This window comes from Puccinia triticina, chromosome 18A (genome assembly GCF_026914185.1).
Source record: "Puccinia triticina chromosome 18A, complete sequence".
Taxonomy (NCBI): Eukaryota; Fungi; Basidiomycota; class Pucciniomycetes; order Pucciniales; family Pucciniaceae; genus Puccinia; species Puccinia triticina.
In genome coordinates, this window is record NC_070575.1 from 662279 (window position 1) to 674894 (window position 12616).

Genomic DNA, 12616 nt, shown 5'->3' on the forward strand with positions numbered 1-12616 from the left:
ACTAAAATCATGCGGGAAATGTTTTGCTCTGATTCCACTCTTGCACTGCAAGTGGCACAATAAAGTATAGGGCTCCAAAAACTTGCTTGAGTTTTTTGGTATCCGGCCAATTAAAAATTGAGAGGCCTTATAGATTTGTGAAAATCGAATTCTCAACTGTTCAAAGAGCTTATCTCCTCTGTGCAGCTATGTTTTGCCGTTTTTTTTTAAATGTCACATCCTTGGTGTTTCAAGGAGAGATAGGAGAGAAACACTGAGGGAGCTCCAATGGATGACAAATTCTATGTAGGTCAGTTGGTAAAGATGATGAAACATTGGGTAGCATACATGGGTATTCCAAACTGATGAGGGCAATGTACATGTCCATCCAGTTGCAAAAGTGATTCTGGCCAATTTATATACACACAACCGCTAGGCATCCTTATGTCTTACAAGCCTATGCAGACATACAAGAATCCTTATTGTTTCCACACAAGGCATCCAACAAAAACAAGAATACGGAAGTGCCAAATTAAGGGGCCAATTATAAACAGTTATCAAAGTTTTATTGTAATATATTCCAAACTTGATTCAAATCAAAATCTCTTAACTTTTTGTGGCAAATACAGGCCCAAATATGTTTCAAAAAAGCCTCAATAATTATGTACAATTATAAACCTGCGGGCCACACAACAGGAATTCCAAATTCCTGGCCAACACCACCCTACACCACCTGTTCCGCCCGCCCCACCCAGCCTGTACGATAACCACGACCGCACGGCCTCACCCAACCACACACATGCCGCCAGCTACAACTCTAGATAGCCCAGTGAGTGTGTCCAAAGCCGATACCCCCACTTCTGATATATCCCCAAGCCAGTCTGCCTCGCAAGGTGGGGTTGAGGCACCTAGAAGCCTAAGCCTAGTAGCGCACCAGATCATGGCTACCACAGACTCTGTTGGGCCTAAGATCGAGGTCAGGAACACTCTGTTCACAGGGGCGGAGAGCGCTAGGCCTCATCCCTTGGCTGTAAGTGTCATAGAAAAAGGGACCGGGGGGAGCCGCGAGGTATTATCCGCAAGCCAGCTAGGGTTGTTCCGGGGGGTGGGCCGTTTGAAGCGTTCATCGCCGTTGAGTTATTTTTGGGAGAGCTGAGATTGGATCGGGTTGGTTGGAAACGCTTCCGGCGGCTGGGCTGTTGCCAAATCTCAACTGCCTGCGGCTGTGTATTGCTGACCAACAGTACAACTAAGTTCTACCGTTGGATTAGTGCGGTACAGTCTTGCATACATATACTGTATGCCTGTAATTTGTTTCAATAACAAAGTTTTGAAAATTTTTGATCCCAAATGACCTCCTCGAGGTCATTTGGGCTATTTTTGAATGGGTCAGCCTAAATGCACTCCATAAATTTACTTCATGCACTCCAAAAGTGAGTTCATGGAGCATGCACTTCAAGAAAGTTGGAGTGTGGGCCCCAGCAAGCCAAAGAAATTGGAGTAAGCCACCATGCACTCCATTTGCCACCAAATTTAATGAGTGTCCCAATAGTTCACTCCATACAATTGGAGTGCATGGACCCAGCACTCCCTTTCTGATGTTTTACTCCCTGAAAAAGGAGTGCCCCCTACACACTCCAGCATCCAGTGGAGTACACTAGATGCCAGCCATCAAGTGTGTAGGTACACACCCCAATCAATGACCAACCATCTATTGGAGCACACCCCTCCGCTTGACCAGTCATCTCATCATGTGAGGTACACACCCCACTCTATGGTTAGTCGTGGAGTGGGATATGCACTCCTAGAGTGAGCATACTGCTCAATGGCTGGCCATCGACAGACACATTCCACTCGATGGCCGGTCATCGGGCAGAGCACACGCTTGATGACCAGTCATTGAGTGGGATGTGTACCCCAATGACCGGTCATCAAGCGGAGTACACACCTTGTTTGCTGACCGGCCATTGAGTGTGATGTTCACACTCGATGGCCGGTCATCGAGCAAGATGTGTATTCCGCCCAATCGCCGGTCATTGAGCCGAGAACACACCTCACTCTCACCTAACCTCACTTGATGATCGCCAATCAAGTGCACATCACACTTGCCGGTCAACCAGCGGGGTGTGCTCCGCTCGATGACCGGTCAACCAGCGGGATGTGTACCCCACTTGATGGCCGGTCATTGAGCGGAGCACACACCCCGCTGGTTGACCGGTCATCGACTGGGATGGTTTGACCGGTCATTGAGTGGGATGTGCACTCAATGGCCAGCCATCGAGAGGAGTACACGCCTCGCTCAATGACCGGCCATTGAGTGGGGTACACATCCTGCTGGTTGACCGGTCATCGGATTCGAGTGGGATGTGCACTTGATGGCCGGTCATCAAGCGAGGCGTGCACTCCGCTCGATGGCCGGTCATCGAGTGGGTTAAACATCCCGCTGGTTGACCGTTCATCGAGTGGGGTGTGCACTCGATGGCCAGTCATCAAGCGAGGCGTGCACTCCGCTCGATGGCCGGTCATCGAGTGGGTTAAACATCCCGCTGGTTGACCGTTCATCGAGTGGGATGTGCACTCGATGGCCGGTCATCAAGCGAGGCGTGCACTCCGCTCGATGGCCGGTCATCGAGTGCACATCCCACTCGATGAACGGTCAACCAGCGGGATGTTTAACCCACTCGATGACCGGCCATCGAGCGGAGCACACACCCCACTGGTTGACCGGTCATCAAGTGGGATGTGCACTTGATGGCCGGTCATCGAGGGATGTGTACCCCACCCGATGACCGGTCAACCAGCAGGATGTGTCCTCCGCTTGCTGACCTTTCATCTTGATGACTGGTCATCAAGTGGGGTCTGTACTCCTCTTGATGGCCGGTCTGGGGCCGGGTGGGCACTCCACAAAAGAGTGGAATGGAGTGTACTCCAATGCACTCCAGTTGAAATTGTGCCGACTGGAGTGCATAGCCAAAACCTTTCGCTCAAAAAGTGAGTGCTTGGGTGTATACTCCATTTTTTTTGGAGTGTATCTAGCTGCACTCCCTTATTTTGGTAAGTTTTGGCTTACCCTGGCCTGTACTCCAACATAAATGGAGTGCCCATATGGAGACTCCATGAATTTGGAGTGCAAAATCACAGCACTCCAATATTTTTGGAGTACCCATTTCCCAAAGCCAAAAATGTGGAGTGCATGAAGTAAATTTTTGGAGTGCATTTAGGCTGACCCTTTTTGAATCTGTACATAGAAAAAATCCAGACAAAAAAAGTTTTGAATGAATTTGGATTTTTTTTGAATAAAATTCCAATAACTGTTTATAATTGGACCCTAAGTCCCATAGTGAGGTGTGGATCCAGGGCCCGCGATCAGTCTTTGTTCTTCTCCTCTTCCTGAAATAGGACTTGCTGAAGTGTCATCAATGTCTAACAACGGTTCTTGTTCTGTATTGCGGACTGGTTCCTTCTTGACAACCTCAATCAACCAAGTAGTTGAATATCCAACCAAAGAAACCTTTGTTTCAAATACTTGATTAGATCATCATTGTTTACAGCCCATTTTCTGAACTTTCTTTGGCTTTATTGGAATTCTGATGGAGAAAAGAGAAATGGTCAAATTACTCACAAGGATGAGATAGTACCAAATCAAGTTATTTTCAATCAACGAGCGATTAGGAGATTTCGCAGCGGCCAAAGAGATCGAAAACAGCTTCCCTACTAAGAAGGGGGATATGGCCCTTGCGAATGAGGAGACTGACTAGAAAAACGAACCGCCTGTTCAGCTTTTTACTCAATCCGTCTCGTTTGTATATACTCAAAAAGGAGAAAGATAATAGAAAGGAAATACTGAACTTGGCCGAGTCCATTGATAGAGCCCAGAGAAGCGGGATTCGGTGCGGAATCATTGATCAAAAGGGTCATGCAGACTATCAAACCGAAGAAAAAACAGAATCAATTGCCTCGCCACTTAAGACGGCAGCAAAGCAGAACTACCACACCTATAGTCATATTGCCGATGCTCTTGATGGAAATGATAACAATCATTCCGATGATCGATGCGGTAGTGGCGGTGGATTTGTTGGGGTATAAGAGGGAAATGACTCGAACCATCGGCAAACCACAAAATGCAATGGGGGAAGATAGTCTGGAGATGCGATGCAAACGAACTACTCCCAAACGCCGGTGCAAGATGGGGAATAATACGCTCTGGACAACAAGGGCAACTACTCCGTTCGAACTGAGTGTCATTCCTGGGATGGGAGTAAGTTTGGAAGGTCCACCTCAGGATGACTTTGAGATCACAGTCTATGATGTCCCTAGTCAATTCAGTCAAGTCGAGACAACGAGCTCACCAATCTGATCTAGAGTTAATCCGAGCCCACCGTCTTCCACGCCTGCATGGAACAGATTGAAAGAGAGAAATCTAAGTTTCAGTCGTACTCTTTCCATGAATTGGTCATCTTGAATGCTAGTTAGGGGAGCTGCAGGAAGACGACCTACGGGTGTATGAGAATAATGGGACGATCGCCATCCAAGCTGAGTTCTCAAGGGCCATGAAACCGAAACTGATCAACAGAGTCACTAAGTAGCTCGTCAATAGATCTTTCAAACTTTGGGCTCCTTCTGCCGGATTGGGTCTTTCCTGGGTTTCCAGACTATCATCCCGAGAAAGTTCAGCAGATCGTTTCTGCGCCTTTATCAGCTTGCTTGGTAAAGTCTAAGGGGCAATCAACTTAATTTCCATTAACGCCGAGTGCTTGAAAAGTTGTCACGATGAAGGAAAAACAAGCTGTAATTGAGGAGGCTGACGAGACAGACCTCTTCTAAATAAAGTGTGCCCAGGACGACAGCCAAGAGGTTGAAGAGTCCAGCCAAGAGACAAGGAACGAAGTAAGGATACGTCGAGAAGAAGGGGTACTTGGCGAAGATTGAGTTCGGATACTGCCTGGCGGGCTCGGCTGTGTATCCACCGATTGCAGGACCTATCATGAGGCCAAAGGCCCAGCACAATGGGAGAAGCGGGAAAGCTCTAAAAAAAGAAGGCTCAAACAGGTGCACTCTCTGGATTTCAAGCAGTTTTAGGCTGGAACAGATACCCACCGAGCTTTGTTACTCTCATCCGTGATCTCAGCCATCGAGCTCTTTTTTTTGTCAACGCAAAGACATTATAAGCCGCCTCGCGATATATGGACGAAGAGATCTCTAAGTACCTTGACTACGGCAATATTCCCTATGGCCAACAAGCAGTAAGCAGCGGAACGGAATCAAGCAAGCCGGAAAGATGCGAATAGAGGAAATATCGGTTTTCAGACTCACCATTCATAGCGCCAGCAAAAGATCTGGCGATCACCAAACCGACGAATGTTCTTTGTAAGCCAAATGCGATAATCCCGATGGATAGACCCGTCAAGCCGGTCAAGAGCACCGGTTTCCGGCCGATCCGGTCCGACAATCGTCCCCAGAATAGCACTATCGTTGGGGTGACATCCGTGAGTTAAACATATCCCTTTGTTCGAGTCAATGAGAAACCCAAGCGGGTGGGACGTGCGAGGTGTGACTAACCGGTTGAGAATTGAGAAAGCGCAAAGAGACCTATGTACATAACACAAGTCAGCTCCAAAACCAAAATATTGGGCCCTATAATGGATTGCGCCTACTTTCTATTACTCCGGCATACGTTCCAACTTGCGTCCTAGGCACAATATTCAAATCCTCTATCATTTTGCTTTTTTTTTCGATAAGTTTTGTAAAATAAGGGAGCAGTCATCAGCTGTGTGCGCTTGTGCCCAAGCACCCGAACATGATTATTTTTCTATGTTTCTTTTGATGTAGGACGGATAGAAAATAGTGTCTTTTTGGGGTTGCCTCGTACTTGATGAATGGAAAGATCACGGTGAAGGAAATCGGCTCTGCAAGGGTAAAAGGTACGTATTCAGGATCAATTCGAAGGGTTTTTCTGGTAATGAGACATCATTTTCTGAGGTGATAGAGCAAACCGACCTGTTAGACGCATGAGACAGAGGACAAATATCTGTTTGAGAGGTAATGGAGTTGGAGAGCAGTTAGAAACATCGGAGGTGTCATCCTGCTCGTTCGGGCGTTGAGATTGATCGAGTAGAAGGTCTGGCTCGAGCAGGAGGGGCTGATAACTCGAAAATCGGAGGAAGGCTTGGTCAACAAGATGTATGTACCCGGGGAACACATTTGTTAGAAACGAACGGACTTGTTGAGCAGCAGCCGGCTGGCTGTGTCCCGGGGGGTTCGCCGAGGAAGCTCCCGCCATGGATTTTCGATCCTGGATTCTGTGCTCGTCCTAGCTGTCTATCCACCGTTGTCCTGCGCAGATACGACGACCGCTGTAGGGTTTCTGTGGCGGGGAGTGGAGAATGAGCAGGTTTCCGTTTTGTGTTGTAAAGAAATATTTATACATATGCTGGTTTTTCAAACAAACACCTGTCAGCTCCACATCCGGATGCCGGGATGGTACGAAACCTTAATCAATCACCTTCCGAGAAATAGGTCAATCACAGTGACACTGACAAGACTGACATGGAAAAGTCTACATAAATAAGGGCGACAGGCCATGCCAAATAAAATGAAAGTGGTAGGATGTTGTAGGTGAGCACTACGGAGGTCGTCCATACATGGATGATGGGACCGCTCAAGAGGCTCAAAAGACCCCTGTGGGGCCTGTGCAAAGACGGTCGCGGCACTAGTAAACAGACGTCAAAGTGTCCTGCGACGGCAATGCATTGTGAATTCACAAGAGCGTCCCCTGGCCACCCTTTGAAACGGAACAGACATCCAACTGATGGAACCAAGAATCTTGAGCTTGTGCCCCGGGATGCTTATGTAGTGAGGCAGCCTGCTTTGCCCCGCTGACTCTTTTTCGTTCAACCCTGCATCATCTTCTCTTCATGCTCATTGCTGCGTAGGTGTGCTTGCTTCCCATGAATCACCAGGGGATGTATTTCAGCTTGCACATGATCAGCTCAAATCGTCGAAGCTCCAAATTGGGCTGCTCTAACAACCAACCAGGTCACGTTCCAACCTCACGCACCCCAGACTAGGGAACCGGACTTAGCGCCAACCACCCCTCATTTGCACCGTCGGACGAGATCAGACGAGGACGGACCCACCAGTTACAGTTGCCCTGGAATCGACCAGTTATCGTTCAAAGATTACCACAACCTGGTGCAACCCTGGAGATGAGAATGAGGTATATTTTCTTCAATTCAAGCTAAGCATGTAAACGCTAACAGAGGGAGCTGTCTCGATCACTAGACCTCGTCATTCAAGTAACTGAACCAGGTGACAATTGAAGAAAAGTAAAGACATAGTTTGAAGAATGATTAACTTTCCAAGGTTGCAATTTGGCGAGGTTGGTTTCAAGGCCAGCCGGGCCATTGGAATGGAACCAGATTGTGGACGATCAAATCCTAAAATCTATTTGTTGTGTAGCGGCCGATTGAACGGCAATCATATTTGTAGTCACGTCTGGAGCCCCATTAACGGAAGTGACGAGTAATGAAATCAAGGCTTTCAATGGTAGACAATTGATTGTTGCTTGTAACTTAACCTTCGAGGTGACTAACAACAATTTTTAGTAGGCTGTTAAATGCATTTAAACTTGGTCATGAGTGACCGGCCCCTAAGGGTGATACACTGTGATCATTGAAAGTTTTCATTATCGTATTGCTACCCCATTCGAGGCATGAAATGAAACGACTTGGAAGGCAAGGGGATCCAGCTCTCATGGGAACGACCAATTGGCCGCAATCGCCTATCGTGTCAAGTATTTTCTGCAGCCGTACTTGGCCTGCCCATATCACTATATAAGTCGGCAACACTCACGCCAAAATTAACCATTCTTTCCCCACAGCTCATCTTAGAAATAGATTCGATACATTTCTTACAACAAATTCATAACACTTGATAGCTTTTTCCCCCGCATAATCTCAAACAAATTATTGACTGGTCAATTTAATTTGGTACTACGCTCTAACTGGGACCTTATATTTTTCACACCGCGGTAAACATTCACAGGATGATGTTGATTCACGTTTTGGGGTTACTCTATTTGACGGCAAATCCGCTTGTCACTCAAGCGGCGTCACACTTGTCATGGAGGGTGACAAGGTACGAGGCATTTCTTTCATTTTCTCTGATCAGCAATCAGGTACTCATATTTTTGATTTGGCAGGTTGTCTCCTCGTCATGAGGAGTTTTCACTCAAACAAGATCAAAAGGTTGAAAACCTTGAGAATTCCTTGAATGTTCTTGCTAGGCGAGCAAACGGGGACGTCATTGATGTCAAAAGGCTGTTTGACAAGGGAGACTGCCGCGATCCCTCAGTAGTAGCTGGGTTTGGCCAAAACGGTCGCCAAAAGAAAGAATTCACTTTCCAGCCAAATGGCAAAAAGGCATATGCTCATGGAGAAGCCTTCAGTGAGCACTCTTTCTTGGTGAAAATGTATCACTATTGGCTAATTGTTTGTCCCTTATGCAAACAGACTTGGAAATCATCACCCAATGTAAGTCAATTTATGCCTGGAAGGTCATGCATCAATCAGTTAACTCACTCAAATTGAAATCAACAAAAAATAGCCATATGTGATAAGATGTTAGATTGTGGAGCCAAGGAGAATAATAAAGAAATCTTCAACAAATGTAAAGCATTGTCTAAAGAGATTGGCAAATCATTAGGCAATGCTGAAGGTGCTAAAAAATGGAATAAAGCAGTAAGTTACTTGAAATTGATTGCTTCAATATTTCTTTTTACTGTAAAATTTCAGGCATCTCACTGACCTCTTCATTTGAACTTTACAAAAATAAAATTATTCAAAACTGTATGAAGTTGTAAGCCATGTTCCTCTTGAAAATTTCCTTTCACATTGATTAATGGACCTTGTTGCTAAATATTGCTTTTTCAACAGTGGTCTTGACAAAGGGACAGAAAATTCCAACACCCAGGATGGTGATGGAGACTCCAAGGAAAAAACAGATGAAGAAAAAAAGAGCAAAAAGAAGAATGAAAAGCCTAATGAAAAGACTGAAGAGAAGACTCAAGAAAAGACTGAAGAAAAGACTGAAGAAAAGAAGCCAGATAACTAGACTTGGATTTTTTATTTACTAACTTTATTGACTGTTGGTCCAGTACAGTTAAAAAAACATGCATTTTAATTTTGATGTATCTATAGTAGAATAAAAAATATCTTGAAGACTGAAGTATCAGAGCTGAGTCCAGATTACGTCAAAAAAATTATAATATTTAAACAGCATTCTAATTTCTAATACCAAGATATTTTCAATGCAAAAATTTCTTTACACTAACTTGACCAACCCCTTGCGGCTATTGGGCAATGGCTTGCTCCCAGAGGGACTTACATGCAAAGTAATATCCTGTCATGAGCCTTGAGCACTTTCCAGGTGTTTTTCACTCTTAGGACCAGTTTGGAGACATCTGTTGAATTTCTGTCTTCTTCTTACTTATACCTCTTCATGTTGTCTCTGAATTTATTCCTTATTGATTTTGTCTTTCTTTAAGTATCACTAGTAAGGTAATAGTACTTCTAGCTCACACCTTGTAGTCCATGAACCCTGAGTAGAAAATTTATGATAGTCATTTATATCTTCATGTGTAGTCTCAAAGAATGTACTTTATTCAAAATGGTTTCTTATTCATTTCATCTCAAAACCATAAATCTGTTGCATGTACATAGTCTATTTATATCATAGCATTGTCATGCAAATCAAACCATATGTTCCCTTCCCTCTTTTTTTCCGCGCACCCAGCTGAGCCGCTTCCGGTCAGAAAACCATCCTCACTGCCCATCATTCTTGAGCCATTGAGCTCAATCTCTTTTCTTTGCTTCTCTTTGCGGCAAAAATCAGCTTAAGTTTCAACAACATCATACATGTAGGTGTTATATTTCAAGGGCGGAAGTTTGTCCATTGCTCAAAATTGTGGCACAAGGTAGGGCTTCAACAGAAATGGGAGCATCACTCTCTGGAGGTCCACATTGGAGAGAAATTACTTTTGCTCCTCTATGCCTCCGCAGAATCAATTTTTTTGTATTTCCCCTCTTCACAATTGGATCTGTGTGAGGCAGAACCTTGCCCAGGGAAGAGGAAGAAAATCCCGGAAATCCTTTTGAGGACCTTATCTACTGTCTGCGCACTAAACTGGATCACACACAGAGGAGAACCGGAATCCAAATGGGTGGAACTTGCAGCCCTGAGGCTAGAAAAACAACGATAAGACTGAGAAATAGGCGGACTTCTACATGACTGTGGCGCTCTCCTCTCTGTGGCAGGATCTAATGAATGAATTTGGATCACTGGCAGAGACAAAAAATCCAAAGAGCATACACCACGGGCGCACCAGAACGTCATCTGGAGGTATCCGCTGCCGTTGTTCTGACGGTTCGTCTGCCCACGGCGACAACCGTTGGAGATTGGTACACATGTATGTTCGGGCAAACGTTGGGCCAACCAAGCCGTTGGCTAGGCGTTGGAGGTAATACCCGGAGCAGGTGCAAAATGTACCCGGGTCACCCCGTCGCAGCCGGAGGCCTGGTGGCCCGGGCCGCCACCGCCACCTGCTGGGGGCCCGATCGGCAGGCACCGATACGCATGTTCTGGCCAGTGGCTTGCACAGCGGGCAATCGGGTGTCGCACGCAGTCCGCAGTGACACCCGCGTAAAGGGGGTCCCCTTGGCTTGGGTGTCGCTGCGGGCTGCGTGCGACATCCGATTGCCTGCTGTGTTGGCTGCAAGCAGTGCCAATGCCACTGGACGAGTGTAGTGAACTTGGCAAGCTGCCTTGCTCCAGGGCTACATGTACTGAGGGCAGCCAACCCCAGTTCAAGCCTTGGTGCTGGCAAAAGCAAATTTGCCAACAGCCGTTGGCAATTCACGGCTCAATCCGTTTGGTCATTGGTTTCAAAGTAACCGGTTGACCAACGGTCTGACCACCGTGGAGCCACCAACCGGGGTTTCTCACCAGTTTGCCAACGCCTGAGGGGTTGGCAAGACGGTTGAAGAGCTGGGCCGCGGGACCAACAGTCCCAATTCAAGAAAGTGCGCCCGTGGTGTAACTTCTTGAAAAAAATACAACTAGATTGAACTGTTGTGCGTGTGGCCAACACTGTTGGTGGAGCTGGATGGAAGAGAGGGGATTGGGGTCTGAACAGGGGGATTGAAAGCAGCTGTGGTGGTGGAGGAGAAAGATTCTGTCAACCTCTCCTACAATACGCTAAGTTTCTCTAGAAACTCTTCAAAAATCAACAACATCCTGGCAAAGTGGCAGATTCAAAAAGAGCAGAGCTGGGCACTTCCGTCGGACTAGGCTCTGCTTATGTTGCCTTGCAACCCAAATTGAGTGATCAAGGGGACTGAACTGCTTCCAATGTTTTCTCCAAAAGATCAAGGCCCTGTTTGAAGCCAATATAAATATAGGTGATATAATCATTTGTAAATTCAATAAAAAATACAAAACTCAACATAATGAATCCATTTTTTTTGTAGGAAACCTACATTACTGGTCTCATCAACTATGAAGTCAGATTTAACTGATTCAGCCATCTTCAGCACCATAATACCATTATATTGCTTTGTTTTGGTCAAAAGCGATATAATGGTACTACAGTACTGAATATGGCTGAATCAGTTGAGTCTGACTTCATAATTGAAGAGACCAGTATTGTAGGTTGCCTAGAAAAAATATTTGGAGGCTATATGTTGAATTTTGTAGTTTTCATTAAATTAACCAATCATTATATCACCTATATTTATATCAGCTCCAAACAAAGCCCAAGACCTTTGTGATTAATTTCCGCAACCGGTTCAGATGAAGCAACAGACAAAGGACTATCATTAAGAAATTTCTCCACACAACTACAAGAAAGCCTAGCTTGGTCAAACATAATTTTTTGTGGTAAAATCACAGAAAAGGCTTGATGAAAAAGCTCCTGGAGCCTCTCAACACAGCTCTAAACCCATTGAATTCTCCTGAGATAAGCTTGAAATGATTGAACTGAAAGATTGGCAAAAGATTGGATCATCCCAAACCACAGAGATGTTTTCTTTTTCTGACCAGAATTCAAGTAAATCTTCAAGATCTTGAACAGTGATTGGAGAAGCTGCTTCTTGTACCCATTACTCCAGCATTGAGACCTTGAGCTTTTCCTGGCCAAACTAATTCTCATTTCTGTCCAGCTGATACTCAGCTTTTTCCCAGTCCCCATCTGAGGCTCAGCTTTGACCCAGAGCTTGGCCAGCTGATCAGGGTGTAATGGGGTTGGATTTGCGTTGAAAAACAGAGCCCAAACCCAACCAAACATTTAGTGTGGGTCAGGTTGGGTTGGGGCAGATTTGAAAATATGCTGCCCAAACCTGAACCCAACATCATACTATTTTGGGTCTAGGGTCAACCCAACCTATTAGGCACCAAAAACCCCCAGCTTGACTGTTAGAGGTGTCATAGTTGGTTCCCAGGCTGACCCCAATTAGAAAATAGGCTGTCCAAACCCAACCCAAAAATTTTCCCAGTTGGGTTGGGTTGAGTTTGGGTCATGTGATTTTCTCCCAAAATGTGCCTGAACCCAACCCGTTCTTGGGTTGCTTTTGGCTTGGCCCAA

At 45.7% G+C, this 12616-nt stretch overlaps 2 protein-coding genes across 2 annotated transcripts; one reads left to right on the forward strand and one right to left on the reverse strand.

The window, feature by feature from the left end:
- Positions 1-3345: 3345 nt before the first annotated feature.
- PtA15_18A82 (uncharacterized protein) lies at positions 3346-6259 on the reverse strand (the record flags this gene model as incomplete). Its single annotated transcript, XM_053165040.1, has 16 exons — positions 3346-3384; positions 3452-3490; positions 3602-3733; positions 3829-3902; positions 3975-4226; positions 4329-4370; positions 4477-4693; positions 4795-5005; positions 5077-5117; positions 5187-5206; positions 5293-5445; positions 5539-5568; positions 5634-5701; positions 5849-5885; positions 5977-6118; positions 6200-6259. 16 exons carry the CDS (start codon positions 6257-6259, stop codon positions 3346-3348), a joined length of 1557 nt encoding a protein of 518 aa, XP_053028581.1.
- Positions 6260-8023: 1764 nt separating this feature from the next.
- Positions 8024-9090, forward strand: PtA15_18A83 (uncharacterized protein; the record flags this gene model as incomplete). Its single annotated transcript, XM_053165041.1, has 6 exons — positions 8024-8115; positions 8180-8424; positions 8490-8510; positions 8584-8694; positions 8772-8835; positions 8913-9090. 6 exons carry the CDS (start codon positions 8024-8026, stop codon positions 9088-9090), a joined length of 711 nt encoding a protein of 236 aa, XP_053028582.1.
- Between the last annotated feature and the right edge of the window lie 3526 nt (positions 9091-12616).